This window comes from Tupaia chinensis, unplaced genomic scaffold (assembly GCF_000334495.1).
Source record: "Tupaia chinensis unplaced genomic scaffold, TupChi_1.0 Scaffold000623_1, whole genome shotgun sequence".
Taxonomy (NCBI): Eukaryota; Metazoa; Chordata; class Mammalia; order Scandentia; family Tupaiidae; genus Tupaia; species Tupaia belangeri.
In genome coordinates this window covers 1,304,519-1,328,601 of record NW_006160143.1, presented here as the reverse complement: position 1 = coordinate 1,328,601, position 24,083 = coordinate 1,304,519, and the positions used below count along the sequence as shown (strand labels likewise).

The 24,083-nt window shown below is 38.4% G+C and overlaps 1 protein-coding gene across 1 annotated transcript in view; it reads right to left on the bottom strand.

Annotated features, from left to right (window-relative positions):
• LOC102472196 (gamma-interferon-inducible protein 16) overlaps positions 1–23,547 on the bottom strand; it is a 91,026-nt gene extending 67,479 nt beyond the window's left edge. The window contains exons 1-7 of the mRNA XM_014591821.2: positions 23,311–23,547; positions 10,181–10,454; positions 8,920–9,053; positions 7,991–8,158; positions 5,555–5,971; positions 2,925–3,113; positions 937–993 (exon numbers count right to left, since the gene is read on the bottom strand). Of these exons, the coding sequence (XP_014447307.1) occupies positions 937–993; positions 2,925–3,113; positions 5,555–5,971; positions 7,991–8,158; positions 8,920–9,053; positions 10,181–10,445 (1,230 nt within the window). The 5' untranslated portion in view covers positions 10,446–10,454; positions 23,311–23,547. The remainder of the gene's footprint in view (positions 1–936; positions 994–2,924; positions 3,114–5,554; positions 5,972–7,990; positions 8,159–8,919; positions 9,054–10,180; positions 10,455–23,310) is intronic.
• Positions 23,548–24,083: the final 536 nt, after the last annotated feature.

Below are 24,083 nucleotides of genomic sequence, written 5' to 3'. Positions count from 1 at the left end.
ATGTTTCCAGTGTTCCTTTACTGCCACATGATGTTACTTTATTGAGTTATAGTGTTTGTGGTGGTTATGTTACTCTTCGGTGACCAGAAACACAAGATAATGCTCATATTTAAGTATTACCTTTAGATACTTAATTTCACAGGTGGTGTTTGTTATTATTTAGAGTAAATTTAATTCACTCTTTGTTATTGTTTACTCTATGCATATACCTCCTTGAGTAGTTTGGATCTGAAATCCACATATAGAAAATGTGAGAATATGAAAATGTAATTGTAGTTCTAGTAATGAGATGTATCTATGAATTGAAAAAAATGAGTGGAAATAATTTTCCATTCCAACTAGGGATAGGGAAGCTTTTTGCATGTATTGGTGCTTTTGTGCAAATCACCAGTGGTATCCCTTTCAGAGAAATCCATTTCTCAAATGCCCCCCTCTGTAGGATATAACTGCACAAAGGAATCTTATTCTGAAAAACATGAACCTTCCCCAGGGCACTGGGCTTGCCCATTCAAGCATGGCCTGAATACACTTCAGCATGACCTTCATTGAGGCCTTATCCTATGGAAATCACAAAGTAGACTCCGATGTTGAGGAGTGCCTCTGTGCTCTCAGCATTCAGCTTCAAGAAGTTCAATACTGAATTTAAGAGAATGTATCTGGTACTTTCAGAGAAAAATGTTCTTCAAAATAGACATTTTTTAAAAATTTTTTATATTATGGGTGTTACAGATGCAAAATACATTATATTTAGAAAATATTGAAGAGCATAAGAAGCAAATTTTATAAAAGAAAGCAGCTTAATCTAAGACTTAAATGCAACATCTCTTAATATACTAACATACATGTACTGAATCTATTATTTAAATGGAGTTTCAGTGTTTACATCATCTCTGTTAATGTCACTTAATTGATTTGGAGATCATTCCTTATTTCAGCTTCTGGATTTGAATTAGCATTGACTGGTTGCTTCTTGTTTTGCTTGACCTTGATGACCTTGAAGGAAAGAGGAGAAGGACACAATGAGATCCCAACAATTGAGGTGAAGATCTACCCATGTTTCTCCTGTCACCCACCATTTTCCATCCTTCCCATAGGCCACATCAGTCCCCTTCTCCCCCTCAAAGGCTGTTCATTTTCTCTTGCCCATTTTCTTTGATGTATTATACTCTCTTTTGAGTCACCTCTTCCCTGTCATGTGCATCCTCAACAGAGATATTTCTTTATATCAAGTCTAGGTACATTGGAACAGAGGAGGAGTTACCCAAGGGTGGTGAGGAGAAACCATATGCACAGTTTTCCCACTGCTGGTGCAGAAGAGTTAAAATAAGACACATAGGTTAGTTTTCTTTTCCTTTCTTTTCTTTTCCTTTTTTTTTTTTTATTTGCTACAAGGAGTGGCACTCATGAGAGAAAAATTGAGAAATCACCCCCTAGGTTGGATGGCCACACCATAATCCCTTCTCACCCATTCTCGGGATTTTGGCCACACACGCATGTATACCTGCCATATTTTTCATACTATCGGGGCTTGAGACTTGGAACCCTACAATCAGCCATGTGGGATCCAGTCTCCTTAACCACCACACAACTTGCTGGTTCAAGGTATTGTTTTTGTTTGTTTGTTTGTTTTTGTTTTTGAGAAATTGCTCTGCATTAGCAGGTTGAGGTAGAATGCAGGGATTCTTTCACTCTTTCACTTCTGGATCTGAGAGGTGGAATTGGATCTCAATTGGTAGTATTTATTGGCTTTGTCAACTTAGGCATATTACCTACAATTTCTGAGCATTCATATCTAGATATATAAAATAGTAATATTTATTATAGCTCCATCAGTGTCTCAGTTCCCAGCACATAGTGAGTAATCAGTGTTTTCTATCAGTATAAATGCAATGTTATTATTATCTGTTTTAAACAATATTATCCAAATCCACAACTTTAATTCACAGCTTATCTTCTCAGGATTTTGGGCATACACGTACACATGCCCAGTTTCTTTGCCTCTCGAACCTGCGTCCTTCTAATGCACCCCTTTAACGTAGTTATTAGAATGGTTTTAGTTAAAATGTCCAAATGATAAATGTCCAAATGGTTGCCATTTTTCTTCCTAAAGTCTTTCAACTTTTACCTGTCATCAAAATAAAATTTCTACTTTGTTTATTTCTAACAAAGACTACACTATCTTGCCCTTTTGTTACCTTTTGGCCTCATCTTCCCTTTGTCTTCGATATTTACCAAGTTTCAGTGATACAGAACTCATAGTGCTGTTTTATACTTTAGAATCTTTGTATATGTCATTCCCATTGCCTAAACCACTTTACAGTCTCTGCACCTTAAGAAGAAAAATAGTGCAACTATAGATTAATTTCTCATGATGTACTGGGCAGCGAGAGAAGTGATACACACACACACACATTATGTAGGTATGTATATATATGCATTGTCTCTTTTAACATTTAAATGTATACACATATACATTGTGTGTGTGTCTCTTAACATTTAAATCAACCTAATAAAGTGGAGAGTTCCATGATTTTGGTGAACCAATTAAATTCCTTTCCTAATATCTGCTAATTAGGGAGTGTTGCAGCTCCAACTCAAATCAGACCAGTCTTGTCTGAGGCCTCTGCTCTTGAACATCATGCAAAATTATTTGCCTGTCCTCTCAATTTCTTCAAATACTTTAGTATTTAGAATAAGCATCATACCCTCTTTGAAGTCTATATGAATGCCATTTTGTTAATGTCATTTATTCATTTATTATAAAAAGTCTCCTCTTAGAAATGAGTGAAAGGCATTATTTAGATTCTCCTTCCACCTGCTGGACCACAGGTGCAACGCATCAAGAATCTGATCTGATATTCCTAAAGCCTAAGCAAAATTATTTGCCTCTTTGGCAAACTAATGTTCCTCTTTCTAGTTCCCACCTTGATGAAACTGTGTATTCCACATGTCAGTTTCAGCTTCTTGTCAAATGTTCTTAGTTGAAAGTAGAAGAGTCGAAGTTTATTTCCTTTCTCACAATTGATATTGTGCCATTTTCCATTCCCCACTACTTCCATATTTCCTGTATTATCTTGTATCTCATAGACTGTGTTCTTCTTGTTCACTGTTTTCTGCAAAAGATGATTAACATTCAGTTTTTAAGAGTAGGAACCAGCAGTTAGCATAATGGCTATGTCGCTGGAATCCCACACAGTCGACCGCGGTTCGCATCCTGGACCCGGTGGCTTAAAACTCACGCCGGGAACGTGTGTGTGCATGCCCAAGATCCCGAGAGGAGACTGGAGGAGAAGGGATTGCGGCGTGACCATCCCCCCTGGGGGGTGATTTCTCACTTTCTGTCTCTATGTCTCTGTCTGGCAAGTGCACGCACCCTATAGTGAAACCTCTCAAAAAAGATAAAAAGAGCAGGTTAAGTGCCATATATGTGAGAAAGATCCTCATGATAAAGTTAAGACAATATATACGACAGTAATAACAGATAAAAATATTTGATAGCTTGGCCTAGGCCATCTCAGAGGGCTCTCCTATTTTTTTGTATTGATGTTTTAGCTTTTCTTTCCTCTAAGGGTTTTCTACCTGTGACTCCAGAACAATAAACTATCTCCCAATTTTCCTCCTGCTTCACCTTCAGGGCAGCTGGGATTAATTATGTGAAGCACCTGTATACAAAGAATTCAGAAGTCCTTGCTGGACCCCTTGGTTCCTTGCCCTGCAGAGAAACAAATGAACATCTGCTACAATTATTCACTCAGTAGTTTGTAAGAAATTTTATAGGGAGAAAACTTCCATAACTCACTCATTCTTTTCAACCTCCCTCATTATTCACTCTTGTCCCCACTGACCTAGCTCCCTCAGTACACACTATGTGGCATCCCAAACACTCAAGTTATTATTCATCAATGCTATAATTGTATTTATAGAGTGTTGAAAACTAAGTAAGAAAAAGTTAGGGCTCTTAGAAAACAGGTATATAGGGATATGAAACAGTCAATTATAAAAAAAAAAAATTAGTCGAGTTCACAGCAGTTTAAAAATATGCTTTTGGTTGGGAACCAGCAGTTAGCATAATGGCTATGTTGCTGGACTCCCACGTAGTCGACCGCGGTTCGAGTCCCGGACCCGGTGGCTTAAAACTCACGCTGGGTGCATGTGCGTACGTGCCCAAGATCCTGAGAGGAGAATGGAGGAGAAGGGATTACGGCGTGACCATCCCCCCTGGGGGGTGATTTCTCACTTTCTGTCTCTATGTCTCTGTCTGTCTGGCGAGCACACGTGCCCTATAGCGAAAAATCTCTCCAAAAAAATAATAATAATTAGCTTTTGCTTTTGTATTTTGTTTGTTTTATGTGAAGAGAGGAAATTGAATAAATCACCCTAACTAATACCTTATATTTGGACATAAACATATCAGTAAAACTTTACTTTTTTTTTTTTTTGAGAGAAGAGAGATTTTTACCGTAGGATGCATGTGTTTGCTGGAGAGACAGAGACAGAAAGTGAGAAGTAACTCCATCACCTCCCATCCCCCTTTCCCAGGGCAATGAGCTTGCCGGAATCCTTTCTCCTTCATTCTCCTCTAGGGGGCAGCATGTGCCCCCGGCATGCGTTTTAAGCCGCCAGCTCCAGAATGCGAACCATGTTCGACTATGTGGGAGGCCAGCGACCTAACAATTATGCCATCTGCTGGTCCCAAAACTCTGTTCCTTTCATCATTCCTTTTTCTTTCTTTTGTAGAGGATTAGATTACCTTTTCTTCCAAATATTATGCAATTCAATATCAGTTGTTCTATACTTTGTTCATGGGTAAATAAATAATACAACAGAGGAGACAGCATGAATGTTTAGATCATCCGCACAGCTGTTAAATTTATTTGCGAGTAGAATACCAGCCAATCCATTTATTATTCTGAATACATGTCACAACCAGAATGTTGCCTTCACAAACAATCAATTATTCAAAAGTTTATCAAAATTCAGAATAAAATTATGACCTCCTTTTGGGATAGAGTTCAAAGGGACAAAAAAAAAATTTAAGAGGTTTTTGTGCTTGCTGAAGAGAGAGAGAGAGACAATGAGAGGGAAAGTGAGAAATCACTCCCTGTGGGGATGGCCATGCCACTGTCCTTTCTCCTCTATTCTTCTCTTGGGGTCTTGGGCACCCATGTACATGGGTCTGGCAAGAGTGTGAAGCCACTGAGTCCAGGATTCGAAGGGCAGTAGGCCATGTGGGAGTACACTGATGTAGCTGCTTCATCTTCTGCTGGCCCTGAGATGAAATTATTAACAGGTACCTATAGATATAGACCCCTTGCTCATTGTAACTGAAAGTAGAAAATCAGAGTATTGAAATAAGGTTTCAATCTTTTTCAAAGAAATTGCACATATTTTAGAGGAAGAAAGTTGACAGATCACCTGGCCCTACTTCCTCTTACGTAGGAAGACTTTACGCCTCTAGTCAAGATGGAGTCCTGGTTCCAGTGTTGTCAGTAAACAGAGCCTGGCAGGTTACATTTAATTACGAGTGTTTGTATAGAAAATGAACATAAATTACCTTTTGCAGCATAAACAAGCCATACACTATTGTTCCAGATGCTTGTTTGTGAAGATGACCAATCTTGGGAGTTTCATTTGCTCTTTTTACGACGCTCAGTGGAACCTCGATGTTTTCACCAGCTTCAGACACTGATGATGCTTCATTTATTTCCAGGACTCCTTTGCATTCCAAGTAATCAGTTATAGTAATGACCTTCTTCTTTGTGAATTTCTCTTTCAAGTTGGTGTTGAAAACCTTCACCTGGAAAAACTGACTCTTGGTAGCCACTGTAGCATGAAACATTGCTTTCCCTCTCTCCTCTGGGGATGTATATTCAAATGGTTTTGTGGCTTTCAGCACTAAGACTGTCAATGGGCCCTTCTGGAGAATATAATTTCTAGTAGCCCCCTGACGTTGGGCCTGGGGTGTCTGATTCTGTGTGGAACAGACACAGGAAAAAAAATTATAAGTTTGAGCAGAAAACAAAGTAACTTTCCCATGAAAGAAACCTCAGTCACAACCTCAAGTACAACTTTTACAGATGGTTGGAGCTGGGGCTGGGCAAGAGAGGGATTGCTGTGCAGAAAGGAAAGGTAATTAGCTGGTGTAGTTTAGCTGGAGGAAGCAACAGCTAGCAGACAACAGGCATGAAAGTTAGAACACCTTCACTGAGACAGAATAATCCTTCTGAAGCAAAGTATGATCTTCTGCATGAATAATATAAGGCGATGGATGTCGATAGCATTTTAATGAAACACTTTGCTAAGAAAATACAACATAATAATAACTTCAAATATATTGTTTGTCCACTTAAATGATCAAGAAAAATAAAAAGGTGAAAAAAGCAACTTGAAAAACATTGACAAAGGAGAATGGTGTTATTAAAGCAAACTATTTTGGCCTGAAATGGCCCCTATACTCTCTTACTTGGGTTCCTCCAGACAAAATGAAATTGCACATCTTAATTTATGCTAAGCGAGTTGCTAAGTTACAGCCAATCACATTAGCCACAGTTTAGTCAATCACAGAAAGCCGACCTTTTAGACTATTCTTGCAGCCTAACACGCAGCTATAACCAATCCAATGCTGTTTTCTACCTCACTCTCTCATTTTCGTTTTTGTACATTGCTTTCCCTTTCCTGCACATGTCGCTTTCCTTTTCTGGACCTAAAATATCCCATGACCACGAGGCTGCCCAGAATTCCTTGGAAGCCATTCCAGGAAACTGCCTGATTTGAATCACCCTTTGTTTATATAAATTCTCTTAAACTTTGCTTTGTCTAAAATATTATTTTTACGCTGTGCAGCACAAGCCAGAAAACATGAAGCATTTTCATTATCACTAGTGCATCTTGTGCCATTTTAAAGGTCCAGCTCTTTTACCTCTTCTTCCAGAATAGTTCTTTGTTAAAAAGTTGAGAAAGACGTGTACTGAAAGACGTGTGCTGGCTGGACATCTAAGTAGGGTCACATAGAAGGTCTCAGATTAGAGCTATGTCCTCAACTGTATATTGACAGCATTCCTCAATGGTTAGAATACCAACAAAAATACAGAACACATTCCTTTATCTCTAATTGCCTTTCTCCATAATGGCCTGGTTTGCTGAGTATCAGTAGAATACTTTCTTTATTTTTAATTTTCGTATTATTATTATCTTAATTTCTATTTCTTTGAGACATTCAATCACGTTATTTAGCTTGCAAGGTGACTATTCTAACATGTGTACATTTCTCACCAGTCCAGTTGACAATACTATAAAGTTATATTGAACAGATGCTAACCCATTTCTTGGTCCCATAAATGCCTCTCTATTTTTCTCCTTAATGTCCTTCCTCAGACTCTACTCCTTCACCGACTCTCCTCCCACACTGTATCTGGTATTACCAACCATTTACTATGTTTCTATATCCTTTAGTCATTCAGTTTTGGTCATAGAGTACAGACACTCCATATATATTAAGTGGAGACATACACAATGTCTCTCCTTCATAGCCTGACTTGCTTCACTCAGCAGTAAATCTTCCATATTCATCCACTTTCTGTCAAAAGCCAGGGTCTTATTGTTTTTTTATGGCTGAGTAGTATTCCACAGAGTATATGTGCCACAGTTTTTCAATCCATTCATCTTTCTTAGAGAAAAAGTTACCTTATCTGTAATAGGAACTGTGGGAACAAAAAATGGGACATGAGTTCACATGAACTAACATGTGCAGATAAGCTATCTACCTCCAAGGACCAAGCGTGCGTAAAGTGGTCTGTCCTGGTCTACTACACATGGCGATCATGGTTGATTGTGGCTTCTCATTAAATGAGAAAATTTATCATAATATAGGAAACACTTTTCCCAAGGCAAATCAGTGACAATGGAATCATATGGGAGAGTAACAATAATAACAGTGGAATGTTCAATTACGAGGTTCAAGAACATTTGGAAAAGAGGAACACAGATACACCTGAGGTAAGGACGTGTTGCATGGCGTTGGTGGTGAGGTCTGGGGAAGTTGGGGATGGCTCGTGGTTGCAGACGCACTGGGTACTGAAAGACATGAAGGCGGACTCTGCTCCTGAGGTGTCTTTTTCTTTTTGGCCCCAGTATTTTCTTTGGCTGCCTTTTTTCTTTTCTAAAAGTAGTTTGATTTTTATGTTAATGAGATTCATTATAAAAGAAGCAGAATATATTTTCATTACTTTATAGTAGGTTCTATTCATATTGGATATGTCCTTGGGAATGAGGGGGAATTACAACTCATCATCTGAAGATATGTGCATTAAGTAAAAGTAGGCATAGATGGTTGCATTAAAAAAGAACAGATGGTTTTAAGACACATATTACTTTTATCACCTCTGCGATATGATGGGAAGAACACTGGTCTTAGAATTAGGACACCTAGATTTCTGTAAGATGGGCAAGATATATTTCAAATCTTACTGTTATTCCATTTTTATAATGAAGATGATTATATCTTTATGTCACAGAAATGTTTATTACATCTTTGCCTGGTAAAGACAATCTAATTAGTTGATTTGGTAAATCTGAACTGCGCTGGTATTAATCAAGACTCATAACAGACTTTCTTGGGGACCAGCAGTTGGTGTAATGGCTATGACGCTGGACTCCCATGTAGTTGACTGTGGTTTGAGTCCCAGACCCGGTGGCTTAAACTCATGCCGGTGTGTGTGTGCGCGTGTGTTCCCAAGATTATAATGTGGCCAACCTCCCTGGGGGGTGATTTCTCACTTTCTGTCCCTGTCTCTCCCTGTCTTTCTGGAGAGCGCACACACCCTATAGCAAAAACCTCTCTCAAAAACAAAACAAAACAATTCAAAACAAACAGGCTTTCTTCTGTGGGCTCTCAAGTGTATTCCTCACCCGTAAGCTCACCTGAGCCACAGGAGTCTCCTCTGCTCCTTCAGATGCCAGAGCGTTACCTGTGGGTATAGGTGTAGCAGGACCCACTTCCTCCTGATTCCTGGTCTTCCTGGGAGTTGCTTCTTTTGCTTTGAGTTTCCGTGCAACTAATGAAAACACACACATGAACACATGCACAATAAACTCAAAGCAGCTAGTCCATAAGAGCTGAACCAGTTTCAGTCACATTTCCTCTCAGCTCCTCCTTGAGGGCTGAGGTAATGTTTATGTCTATCTCTATTGGATTAGAACAGTCTGGCTCTACCATCATTAATAGGATAGCCACATTAATTGGTGAAATATATACATAAGGGACCAGCAGGTGGCATGGAGGTTAAGGCAGCTGGATCCCACATGGCCAACTTTGTGGCTTGATACTCGACCCAGTGGCTTAAAAATCACACCAGGTATGTGTGTACATGCCCAAAATCCCAGGAGGAGAAGGGATTGTGGTGGAGCCATCCCCTCTGGGGTGGGTGCTTTCTCACTTTCTCTCTCTCTATCTCTGGTGGTGAGTACACGCGTCCTATAGCAAAACTAATGTGTGTGTGCATATATAATATCTAGGTACATGTAATATATATATATATGTGTGTGTGTATGTGTGTGTGTGTGTGTGTATATGTATATATATATAAAACAAACTTTTTTGATAATACTGTTTTGTCATTTTCTAACATATTCAATGCTCTAGAAGCCTCAGACTCTCAACAACTTCCTCTGTCTTTTATTCTTTATCCTTAGCCTGGATACATCCTTCAAAATACCTCAGTTAGCGTAATGGCTATGTCGCTGGACTCCCATGTAGTCGACCATAGTTCAAGTCCCGGACCTGGCAGCTTAAACTCACACCAGGTGCATGTGCGTGTGTGCCCAAGATTACAAGAGGAGAATGGAGGAGGAGAAGGGATTGTGGCGTGGCCATCCCCCCTGGGTGGGTGATTTCTCACTTTCTGTCTCTCTGTCTCTCTCTGTCTTTCCAGCGAGCGCACGTGCCCTATAGCAAAAACCTCTAAAAAAAAAAACCAAAAGCAAACAAACAAACAAAAACCTCAGCTATCTTCATAGGAAAGAAAAAGCCCAAAGCTGCCAACTGGGTTGGCCTCTGAGGAACCAGCACCATCATGGCTCCTGAGTCATAAATTGGGAAAGAGATATGCCGACTATGGAAAAGGTGTTATTTTACTGGAGACTGGGAGGCAGAGTGGGTATGTGTGGAGAGCTTCCCTGTTACCTTTTAACTTCTCTGTTCGAAGCGTCTTGACAAGGCCTTTACGTTCAGGTATATCTTTGAAGAGTTCTATTAGTTTGTCCACACCAGCATCACTCCGGAACTTGTTTTCCATCAAGTCAGCAATCTGAATTCTGTTATATTCATCTTGCATTTTCTTAGACAGTTTTAAATCATGGGCCAGTAACGATTTAATTGTGAGAAAATGATAATCATCGATAGCTTCTAATCCTTTCAGTAGAACGATTTTTTTGTATTCATTCACCATCTCTCAAGGCTACAAAAGAAAAATGTCATATAGTATACACATGTGTAGACACAGTTTAAAGGACTGGATATGCCTGTGTGAGTGAGCGGCCCACATGAAAGTGTTGTGTGACAAAGAGGGACTGAATTACTAGATGAATTACTGTTGAAATGGGTTGAGAATTGCAGCATTAGGAACTTTAGTGAAATGCTTACCTAGTAATGGTGATAGTTGAGTTGGGTCGAGGCAGATGTGGGAGAGAGATGTCTGGAACCAGACAACTGCTCAGAGTTTAGAGTGTGGGCGGTGTAGGGTCAAAGCAGTGACTTCTCTTTCCTCCTTTATTTTCTAATGTCTGCCTGTTGGCTCCTGATTCTTCTCACACCCATATGACTTATGTGGCCTGTGTGCAAAGTGGGCTTTGGGCTCTCACCTGACCCAAGAGTAACCCTCTGCCATAGCACCCCTGTCCACTGGTCTTTTCTCTAATCATCTCCCTTTAGCGTCCTTTTGCCCCTTGATGTTGGACACATTCTTAGTGTCCTCTGTGCCCATATTTTATACCTTTTTTTGGACATCTACATGCTATCTAGTGCAAGAATTCAACACTTTGGCTTTAATTTAAAAAAATAATTATTTAATCATTATTACCATGTGTGCTCACGAGAGAGAGAGAGAGAGAGAAAGGAGAAAGAGAGAGAGGGAAAGCGAGAAAGAAGCAGATCTGGGATAACAAACAGAGTGTGTTCCTCATCCTCAAGCTCCCCTGAGCCACAGGAGTCTCCTCTGCTCCTTCAGATGCCAGAGCGTTACCTGGGGGTGTAGGTGTAGCAGGACCCACTTCCTCCTGGTTCCTTCTTCGTCCCAACCACCACACCACCTGCTGGCCCTTGGCTTTTTAATTTTTTACAGGCATTTCTTTTTTTCTTTTTTTTTTAGAGGTTTTCACTATAGGGCGTGTGCGCTCGCCAGACAGACAGAGAGAGACATAGAGACAGAAAGCAAGAAATCACCCCCTCAGGGGGGATGGTCACGCCGCAATCCCTTCTCCTCCATTCTCCTCTTGGGATCTTGGGCACACATGCACACGTGCCCGGCGTGAGTTCTAAGCCACCAGGTCTGGGACACGAACCGCGGTCGACTACGTGGGATTCCAGCGACATAGCCATTATGCTAACTGCTGGTTCCCAAGGCATTTTTTCTAATACAGGCCCTCCTCACTTAACCGAATTCTGTTCCTAAGACTAGTTTGTTAAGCAAACTGGTCAATAAGCAAGCAGCTTATAGGCATATAGTGTCACACATGTAGATAGACAGTTTAAAGGATTGGAAATGTCTGTGTCATGGAGCCATAGGGTATGTATTTTTCAATAGATATCACATGACACCACACTAGAATAACGTAATTCTAGCCAAACACAAATCACTCATTAGATAAGCACCAGAATGAGACAAGACATATGACAACACAATAATATAAATCTGGAGTAATTGTTTTTATTTATTCTAAATACTACTGTGGGTGCACAAACATATAAATGATACAGGTAATCTTACATGATTGCAAATGGTTTGTGTAGTGAGTACTAATTGCCTACAGGAATGAGATGAAGACTGAGAAAGGGGATTTTCCAAGCTAGACAACTCGTCTTGTCTTATGTCTTAGTGGTTGTTAAACAGGTAGGTCATTAAGTGAGGAGTGGCTTCATTAAATCATTTTTATTAAATAGTTCTTGTCAGACAACCAAATAGGTATTTTTCTATAAAGGCTATGTGAGTGTGTGAGTGAGCCCAACTAACACCATGTTTGATTCTTCTCCACTCTTTCTCTTTTATTTTTTTTTTTGAGAGTTTTTTTTTTTTTCTTATATGGTATTTGCACTGGCCAGAATGACAAAAAGCACGAAATCACTGCCTAGGGGAAATGGCCACACCACAATCCCTTCTCTTTCATTGTCCTCCTGGGATTTTGGGTATGCACGCACACTTGCCCGACATGTTTCAAATCTCTGGGTCTAGGACTCAAACCATAGTTGACCACATGAGAGTCCAAGCAACATAACCATTACGCCATTTGCTGGTCCTGTGCCGGTTCACTTTTGGGCTGCATCCTAAAGCCAGTCAGTAGTAGCTCTGAGCAGGAATTTCTACTTGAGTTACATTCTAACCCAGGAAAGTCATTCAGAGCCACTAAGATAATAGATTCAGCAGTTGCCCTCAAAGTTAGAAAGGCCAAGAATCTTCGGTAGTTAGCCTGAAGACTTCCTCCCAGGCAAGTTGTTTCCTTGCTCTTAACAGAAAGGCTAACACTCTGATATGTTAGCTCTGAGGCGTTAGGACAGAAGAGTGGCAATGGCTATAAGCAGAGCTCTGTGCAGGGCAGGGAATGGACACAGGGCAAATGGAGCTTGCAGCTGCTTGCATCTGAGAATCAACCTCCATTAAACTCACTTTCCATTTGTAAGTCACCCTCTAATAGTAAACTTTCCTCAAGTCCCCTATGAAATAGCTGCTTCTTTTCTTGGTCTCAGATCACAGGTGAACAAGGCGAAGCTCTTCTTGATGTCTTTCAATAGATTTCTATTCTTCTTGGTAAAAATCCCTGTTCTCCCACATGGCCAACTGCAGTTCAAATCTTGGACCTGGTGACTTGAAAATCATGCTGAGCACATGTGCATGCATGCCCAAAATCTTGAGAGGAAAATGAAGAAAAAGGGATTGTGGCGTGGCCAAACTTCTGAGGGGCTGATTTCTCATTTTCTCTCTCTGACTCTCTTTCTGTCTCTCCAGGAGAGGAGCACAGGTATCCTAAGGCAGAACAAGACTTAACAAGCAAACAAAATTCCCTCTCTTTAGCATAAGTTGAAAGGCCTTGAGTAAACTGTATTCCTTTTTGTTGTTGTCTTTTGACTTCTATTAATTTTGTATTTCTGATATCTTATGCTCTAGACATATAAACCACACTTTTTTCCTTCAGTTGTGTGACTGTTAATTCCTTCCTTCCTGGAAATCCATGCCCACTATTTTTTTTTAATGATTTATTATTTACATGGTATCATTGTACATCTCTATAGCACACAATATGTTTTTCAAAGTATGCTTGCAGTACATGACAATCAAATCAAATAAACATCATTTTCAACAGAGAATTTTACAATCTATGTCTGTTAAGAGTTTTTTTCTCTTTTTTCCCATAGGTTTTGCTATAGGACACGTGTGCTCACTGGAGAGAGAGAGAGAGAGAGAGAGAGAGAGAAGAGAGATTATGAGAGAAAATGAAAGGGAAAGGGAGAAATCCCCCTCCCCTGTGGGGGGGGAATGGCCACACCACAATCCCTTCTCCTCAATTCTCCTCCTCTTGGGATTCTGGGCAGGTATGCGCTTGGGGCTGGAGTGATTTTCAAGCCATGGGATTTGGAACTCAAACCACTGTTGGTCATGTGATAGTCCTGCAAGTTAACCAGTATGCCACCTGCTAGTCCCAAGATTTTCTTCTTTGGGTCCCTACCATCTGCCCTCTGCCAACTACGCTTCTCCTATGTGACTTCTGATATCTACACTTGTCCTCCCGGGTATTATATCTTTGGATGTCACACCCATTTTCTGCCCTGTGAATACTTCCTTACAGGCTTCGATGCTCAGCTGAACTTCCTCTTGTGGGAACTACCACAGTCCTTTCATTGGACACAGCTTTGCTCATTTGGGCCTCCAGCATCTGTATGCACCCTGGATTCCATTTTTCTAGGTGGTGTGGATCACAGTGTAGAGACCCTGTAGACAGTGCCTGTATCTCTTTCACCCTTTCTATTTTTCTCTCTTATGGAAGAAATAAATAAACTAAACTTTAAATAGTATTCCAGGGGCTGGCGGGTGGTGTGGTGGTTGGGGGCAATGGATTTCCACATGGCTAACCACGTTTTGAGTCTCAGGCCTGGTGGCTTGCTTTCTTGCTTTCCCTTCTTTCTCTCTCTCTATCTCTGGTTGAATTGAAAAATAACAATATCAACTGAAATTAAATAAATAAATATTTCTTAAAAAAAGGAGTATTCCATTGCAGGCTAAGAATGACATCAGCAAGACAGCAGATAAGAAAGTTTGCGATCCTCTTGTATAGAGCACTGCTAAAAAAATGGCTTCACTTATGCTAAGCACCCATGCCTCAGTCTCCACAACTCATATTCTGACAAACATGTTTATGCTAAAAGCTTCATCATGTGCTTATCTTCCCTGACATTGAATAACATGTTTACGAACTTCTTCGGAACAGAGACCTCAAGTGGCATTGTATATGAGAACATACGGCTGGGATGGGACCCTTCTCAAAAAGCATATAGACCAGAGCAATTAAGAGCAATCTGTCATTTGCCCTTTGGCCATTCCTGTGTGTGAACTGGAGCAGCTACTGTGCTCCAGCACTCATATGGTGGAAGCAGCTCTCCTCACTGCAAGGCTGGAGGTGCTGAGATCCCAACTAGAAAAAGTGGTTTTGGATGGGCCCTCCTCACTGGACTCAAGGGAATGCTTGACCTGGAACTGGCAGTGGCTGTGTGGCTGAGTGACTGTTTCATGGAGGATTTGTGCTGATGGCTCCATCATGGCGACCACCTTGGACAAAGTCTTGGAAGAGCACCTGGAGCAGGCTCACGTCTCCCATTTCTATCACGCTTGCTATTGGTTTATCTGAATTCTAGGAGTTGAATGTGAACAAAGCCTTGACATTGTGGACAGAAACAAATTGAGTTATGGACTAATATCCCCTGCTCTTGACACCTGTTTCCCCATGGGAGCGCTAACATAAAACATCATGGATCATACATAACTTCACAGGCATTCCAGAAACTTTTTAAGATGCTGCAGCAACAAAGCACATTACAGACTGTAAAAAAGCCACACTCAGAAGAGAAAGAAATTTCCAGGTGTTTTTGTTTGTCTTTGTACCACCTCATTTCTGACTGGTGAGGGATTATTAAGCTGCCTAGTTCCCAGTTCTTTTCTTGGCTTGGAAAAGTATGAGCGGAATTCTTTGCAGTCTTCTGGCTTGCCTGGCAGCTCCCTGAGGGGCTCGTTTCTTTCTCCTATGACTTGGTGAATGAACGAGAATGGCAGCACAGCTTGAATGTCAGACTTGAGGCTGCTAAAAGCAATAGTGGGTGCTGCGACTCCTAAGAAGTCCTGGGAGTCTGCTGCCCCCACGAACATCATGGCACAAGAGATCATGGAGAGAGGAATGTACTACAACAGTTCAAGACCTGAGAAGCAGGGTGAACTCTTGGGGAAATTGAAATATAAAAAGTGTGCATATGAAAAAATTCTAAGTCAAACACATATACAAGTCCAGGGTAAACTCATGCTGGGCACGTGTGCGTGCGTGCTCAAGATCCCAAGAAGAGAATGGAGGAGAAGGGATTGGGGCATGGCCATCCCCCCTGGGGGATGATTTCTCACTTTCTGTCTCTCTGTCTCTGTCCTTCTGGTGAGTGCACACACCCTAAAGCAAAAACCTCTCCAAAATAATAATAAATAAATAAATAAATAAAATGGATAAGATAAATTTCCAAAAATCTACCACCAGAAAAACAGAGGTCTCAACCATATTGGATGAAGACTTTAAAACAACTGCCTTAAATATACTAGATGAACTAAATGAGAACATAGACAGCTAAATAAAATTCAAAAAATGATACATAAGCAAAATGAGATTGTCAATAAAAAGTTATAAAATATCGAACAGAAGTTTTGAGGCTGAAAAACACATGAACTTTACTAGAAAATTCACTAGTGGAGTTCCATAGCACAGATGAAAAATCAGTGAGCCTGAAGACAGTTCATATGAATTCTTAGGATTGAAGAACTGTAAGAAAATAGAACAAAGAAAACTGAGCAGAACCCAAGAGACCTATGGGGCATCATCAAGTGGGCCAATATATGCAGTCCAGGGGCTCAAAAAGGAGATGAAGAGAAGGGGACAGAGAGACTGAGGAATTAATGGCTGAAAACTTTCCAAACTTGAGGAAAGGTACAGATGTAAAATATAAGTTATTTAGTAAGCTTCAAGTAAAATAAACCCAAAGGAAACTGCGACATGAAACATTATTATCCAACTGGCAAAACTTAAAAAGAAAATCTTTGAAAGCAACAAAAGTGATTAGTCATAGAAAAGAAATTATCAATAAGCTTATCAATATATCTATAGGCAGAAAACTTGCAGGCCAGGTAATAGCAGAAAGAAATATTTAAAGTGCTGAAAGAAAACTGTCATCGAAGAATACAATATCTGGGAGACTAGTCCTGCATAAATGAGTGAAATTAAAACTCTCCAAATTAACATAAACAAGAATTGCTAAAGGAATCCTTCACATTGAAATAAGAAGATATTAGATATATCTTACACTCAAATAAAACTATGAATTCTCTACTAAAAGTAATACGTGGACAAATATAAAAATACAAATTATTGCAATTTTGATCTGTAACTAGATTTTATTATCTTATAGAATTAAAAGCAAAAAATTATGTCAATGGGTACACAATATGTAAAGATGTAGTTCGTGGCATGAATAATGTAAAATTTGAGTTGGGGGGAGATGTGGAGTAATAGAGATTTTGTATATAATTGAATTTAAATTGTTACCAGTTTAAAATAGATTACTATATGCTTAGGATGTCTTATGTAGACCCCATGGTAATCACAAAGAAAAATATATAAAGGAAATGAGAAGGAAATTAAAATGTGTCATTCATTATGAAAAAAAATCAATGCAAAGGAAGTCATTATGGGAGGAAATGAGGAACAGAAAAAGTACAACATACAGAAAACAAATAACAACAGGGTGATGGTAAGTTCTCCCTTATCAGTAATTACTCCAAGTTTAAATGTTTAAACTTACCAATCAAAAGACATTTATGGCAGAATGAATTTACAAAGCAGAATCCAACTATCTCTTGTCTTCCAAAAACTTAATTTAGATCTAAGAATGTACAGTTTATAAATGAAAACTGAAAGGATGGAAAAGATATTCCATATAAATAATAACCAGAAGAGAACAGAAGTTGCTAGATAAGCATCAGACTTGAAATAAAGTTTAAGTCAAAACTGTTACTAAAGATAAGGAAGGGCATTATATAATAAGAAAAGAGTCGATTCATCTATAAAATGTAACAAAAACATGTATGTATGACACAGCAGAACTTCTAAGTATGTGAAGTAAATATCAGTAGAATGGAAGAGAGAAACAGACATCTCTTCAATTATAATAGGAAACTTCAACATTTCACTTCCAATAATGGATAAAACAACCTGATAGAATATCAGCTGGAAAAGAGATATCTTTAAAAACATTATAGACCAATTAGATCTTGCAAACATACACAGAACACTGAAGTCAACAACAGCAAAGTACATGCTTTTTATGAGAGCACCTGGAACATTGTCCGGGATATGCCATACACAGTGTAATGATTCTAAAAGTTTGAAATCATGCAAATTATGTTGTTCTATTACAGGGAAGTAAAACCTGAAATCAATAGCAGAGGAAACACTGGGAAATCGGCAATCACTTGGAAATTAAATACACTCTTAAATGAGTAAAGAAGAAATGACAAAGAAAATATTAAAATTAATTTAGAGAGTCAATTGAAAACACAACATACTATTTTACTGGATGTAGTAAACACATAAAAACCAGTTGTGTTTTTATGCACAAGTCATGAACAATCTAGAAAGGAATGTAAAACACAGTTTTAGTTACAATAGCTTCAAAAATAATAAAATACTTAGAAATAAACAATCAAGGAGGTAAATTACTTGACACTGAAAATTACAAAACATTGAGAGAGAATTTATGGATATGTGGAAAGACATCCTGGACTGGAAGACAATACTATTAAGGTATCAATAACAAAATGATCTATAGACTCAATGCAAAATCTCAACAATGTTTCTTTTTTGGTATGAAAATAAAAATTTATCCTAAAATTCATGTGGAATGTTAAGGGACTTCAGATGGCCAGAACTATCTTAAAAAATAAAATAAGCAAATGTAGAAGTCTTACACTTGCTGATTATGAAACTTATTACAAAGGTACAATAATCAAAACAGTGTACTGCTGCTATAAATAGGGACATACAGGAGCAAAAGAGAGAACAGAAGTAGACTCTCACAAACACAGTCAATGATTTTTTTTTTACATGGGTGCAAACACCATTTAATTAGGAAAGCACAGTTTTTTTTTCAAAACCGATATTGAGCAATCAGGATATCCACATGCTTACATAAACCAGGCACTGAAGGAGAGACATTGTATGTCTCCACCTAATATATACCGACTGTCCACACTCTATGGCCAAAACTGAATGACTAGAGGATATAGAAACATAGAAAATGGTTATAAATACCAGATACAGTGTGGGAAGAGGGCGGTTAAGGAGGAGAGTCTGAGGAAGGACATTAAAGAGAAAAATAAAGAGTCAATGCATTTATGGGGCAAAGAAATAGGTTCTTATCTGTTGAAGATAAAGTGTATAGTATTCTCAACTGGATTGGTGAAAAATGTGTACATGTTAGAATATTCACTTTATAATCTAAGTGACATATGTGATTGAATGTATAAAAGAAATTGAAATAAAAAGTATGTTTAAAAAAAGAATGAAATTGAACCCTTATTTATACCATATATAAAAACTAATTCAAGAGGCCAGCAGGTGGCGTGGTGGCTAGGGCCACTGGACTCCCACATGGTCAACCACTGTTTGAGTTCTGGACCTGGCAGCTTGATTTCTCACTTTCTCTCTCTCACTCTGTCCCTATCTAGTCAAATTAAAAACAAACAAACAAACAAAAACAAAACAGTAAATAAATAAAATAATTCTTTAAAAAGTAATTAAAAACTTATCAAAGTTTTTGTTTGTTTTTGTTTTTTATTTTTTATTTTATTTTATTTTTTTAAGTTTCTGACATATGACACTTGTGCTCACTGGAGCAATAGAGAGACAGAAAGCAAGAAGAAATCATTCCCTAGCAGGGATGACCACTCCACAATCCCTTCTCTTCTATTCTCCAATTGGGATTTGGGGCATGCACGCACAAGCACCAAATGTGTTTCAAGCCACTGGATCCGGGAATCAAACCATGTTTGGCCACATACATGGGAGTTCAGTGCCTTAACCACTATGCCACTTCTGGCCCACTTATCAAAGATCTTGACATATAAATTAAAGCTACAAAGTCTCAGAAAAAAATGGGAAAAAAGTTATGACTTTCGGTTTGGTAACAATTTCTTGGATATGACACTGATAGCACAGGAAACAAAAGAAAAACAGGAAAAGGGAACTTGCACAATGATAGTAAAGTGGAACCTACAGGATGATAGAAAATATTAACAAATTGGGACTCACAGACTGCATAATGGTTATGTCACTGGGCTCCCAAATAGTTGACCGTGGTTTGAGTCCTGGACCTGACAACTTAGAACTCATGCAGGGCTCAGCGCATGTGCGTGCATGCCCAAGATCCTGAGAGGAGAATGGAGGAGAAGGGACTGCAGCATAGCCATACCCCCTGGGGGGTGATTTCTCACTTTCTGTCTCTCTGTCTCTCTCTTTCTGCTGAGTGCATGCACCCTATTGTATAAACTTCTCAAGAAAAAAAAAAAGAAAAAAAATGGCACATTAGAAGTTGCTCATCATCTATAATCATTAAATATATGCAAATCAAAGCTGTCAAAATTGGGATCAGCAGATGATTACATAGCTGGACTCCCACATGGCCTACTGTGGTTCAGAGCCTGTACCTACCCACTTCAAACTCCTGAGAGAAGATTGGAAGAGAAGGGATTGTGGTGTGGCCATCCCCCCTGGGGGATCATTTCTTGTTTTCTGTATCTCTGTCTCCCTCTGTCTCTCCAGTGAGTGCAAGCATCCTATAACAAAAATCTCTCTTAAAAAAAAATCAAAATTGCCATGAGTTACAACCTCACACCTACTATATGTCTTTTGGTTTTTGTTACTATAAAAGAAAATGAGAGAAAAAAATAACAAGTGTTGGTGAATATGTGGAGAAAGTACAATAGAATCCTGTGAACCCTGTGAACTCTGTGCAAGAATGCAGAATGGGGCAGCTATTACAGAAATCAACATGATGCCTCCTCAAAAAATTCAAAATAAAATTACCTTGCAATCTAATAATATCACTTTTATGTCAAAAGAATTGACAGCAGGATCTCAAAGAAATATTTATACACTCATGATCATTGCAGCATTATTCTCAATAGCAAAACAGTGACAGCAATACACGTGTCCATTAAAGGATGACTGGATAAGCAAAATACAGAATACACATATGAGGAAATTCTATTCCATCATAGGAAGGTAGGAAATTCTGACACGTGCCACAACATGGATGAACTTGAAGGACAAATGAAATAAGCATCACAGAAAGACGAATACTGTATGATTACACCTTGATCACGTGCCTAGAGTATTCAAATTCACAGAGGAAGTAAGCAGCATGGTATTTTTCAGGGGCTGAGATGAAGGATAATAGGGACATTGTTGTTTAATGTGTGTAGAGATCCAGTTTTGCAACATGACAAGCATTCTGGAGATCAGTTGCAAAATCAGTACTGAGCTATATACCTTTAGAAACAATCACCATGATAGAATTGGTACATTTTACTACAACTCAATCAAAACAATTCTTTTATTCAAAGCTACAGAAATTTCGTGACATGAAGACCCATACACACAATTCTCTAGGAAGAACTATTCGTTATGAAAAGATATCTAAGAAATGGTGGCAGTCAAAAGAGAAGAGTGAACAAAGACTATAATTATAGTTATCACTATCTTAAAAAATAAAGCCAAAATCAAAGAGGAGAAAACAGGCAGCAAATATATCAATACAGTAGGGCTGCAGGATGGGAAACTAGAGGATATGAGAGCTGGCTAAAGCACTTGCCTTTTCTAAAAAATATTTTATTTATTATTATTTTTTAATTTGACCAAAGAGAGAGATAGAGCAAGTGAGATAGCAAGATGCCAGGTCCAAGACTCAAACCACAGTCGACCATGTGGGAGTTCAGTGCCTCAACCACCACACCATCTGCTGGGCCCTAAAGCACTTGTCTTTAAGAAGATAGATTTAAAAGAAAAAAGAAAAATATTCCATGAAAAAGGAGAAAGAATAAAATAAGAGTTATGAATTGAAACAAAGTATAGAATCAACTTAAAACATATACATTTTTTAAACGTACGTAAATGATCTATACTGATTAACCAAGAGGCAAAGTTTTTAAATTTGGATTAAAAATAAATCCAGGTACATGTTGGCAAATACACATAGATTTGAAACTCACTTAAGGTTGAAAAACTTAAAGAAGTTTTTTATAGTTTAAAATATATTTTAGTAAATAAATATTTGTATAGATAGGTATACTATATAATGGTAAAATATTCAATTTCTAAGATGATACAAAAATTGGAATTCTAGGGACCAGCAGTTAGCATAATGGCTATGTCTCTGGAATCCCATGTAGTCTACTGCGGTTCAAGTCCTGGACCTGGCAGCTTAAACTCACGCTGGGCACGTGTGCGTGAGTGCCCAAGATCCTGAGAGGAGAATGGAGGAGAAGGGATTGCAGCGTGGCCATCACCTCTGGGGGGTGATTTCTTGCTTTCTGTCTCTCTGTCTCTCTCTGTCTTTCTGGCAAGCATACGCACCCTATAGCAAAAACCTCTCCAAAAAGAATAAAATTGGAATTCTATATTCATATAATATGTATGAAAATATTACTTTACATTACTATGTTAACATGTAATGAATGTTTCCCCTTATTAATAAATATATGTATATATACCTATGTATGTATATATGTACACCACATATAAAAATATATAGTAGAAATCATTAGAATTGCAATGAGAAATTGACAAAAATTAGCAGTAGAGTTAGAGATTTCACTCTCTCTCAATAAGTATAAAATCAATGTAAAAGAATTAGCTAAGGATTAGAGTTAGAATATTTGTATGAATATGTAAACATTTCTTTGAGATCCCACTTTTGATTCCTTTGGATTCATAAGCACAACAAACTTAACTAAGAAATTTAATCTAATTAAAATAAGATTCTGAATCCAACATCTATAAACTCTTCTCAAGCACCCACAAAATCATTAGAAAATATTAATCATGTACTAGACCATAAAAATGTCAACGTTTATCCCAAAAGGTGAGTAATACATGCAATTAACCGTCCACATCTCTTTAATATACCTTGCACCAAAGAACACTTCTCACTACTTAGTATAGACTATATATTTAAAAAAATGAAATAATGCCTCTGACACTTGTTGCTTAAAACAAAGCGATTAGTGAAAAAGTGAAAGACTTTTTTTCTTTTTAGTAACTATGTTGTGGAATAGAGAACTTATTTACTATGTGCATATTGAAATTGAGAGAAAACTAAATAATATACTTTTATAGTCTTATTTTTTTATTAAATATGATTTGATTTTGTGATTATTTTCTCATGCTACTACCTTGTCTTTTACAGGCCCCAATCCTGCTCACCAAGTTTTCTACTCTTCCTCTGGTCAAGATAACAGAAGCCCTTCCTTAACTATCACTTTTTGCCAAAAGACAACATGAGAATTAAGGCTTTTAGGATTTTATGGTCAAAATACCTTTTCTTTGGTTCAGGCTTCTGTTGTGGTAGAATAAAAGATGCCTATTTTTAAAATGTAGATGGATAAAAGGTTCGGTTTTCACTTTCCTGAAGATGGTTGATATAGCCCTTCTTCACCCACACAATCCTGTAATTAATTTTCCACTGTGATTGTGTGGTTACCAAGTAGGTGCCCAGATCTTTAAAGAAATTCCCACCAAGCTCACCTCACAGGATCTGTCTTCAACAGAAGTCTTCAAAAATGCAGGGATCACTGTCTTGTTTGAGCAAAAAGATATGCTTGTAAAGCTCTGCAACGACTCAACTGAGGATGCTATAATCTCATGAAAAGCTGAGACAATGAAAAAGTTTGAAAGATAAGGAAAAATGGCGCTGGTTAGAGTTGCTCAAAAACTTGATTGCTGACTACCATCTCACACTGCGTAACTTCAAAAGAGTTATAAATACATAAATTATGTGTTTATGATAAAATGTTGAGGCTCCGCCTACTACCTTTGTAGGTTTCTTTTCAGCTGTCAGAGAAACTGAACTGTTTCCTGCTTGTAAAGAGTTGTAATCTCAGCCACAAGAAGAGATAACAAAGTTCTCCTTCGCTTTTTTGACATAACAGACATCAGTGACTCAATAGAGAGTCTATGCTGAAACTTTCTAATCCAGCTACCCTACGTGTAAGTCATTGCAGATAAACAGAGTTTGGCACAAGCTGCTCTCATGACCGATCATGCATGCTTTCTGCATTATTCATGGATAAACAAAAACAGGTTGTAGGTTCATATTATCATTGCAACCTTGAAAAAGTCATTGGAAACTTGTAGCTGCTTGAATGAGGCTCAACATATTAAATAGGAAAGGTGAGACAGCAAGCCTTGTCCTTTCTTTCCTGTTCAGAGTGGCAAAGGCAGGAGGTGATCTTGGTGGAGGTGTCTATTGCTTCCAGTTCTTAACTTCGTCTCTTGGATAGGGGCAGGTCTACTATAAC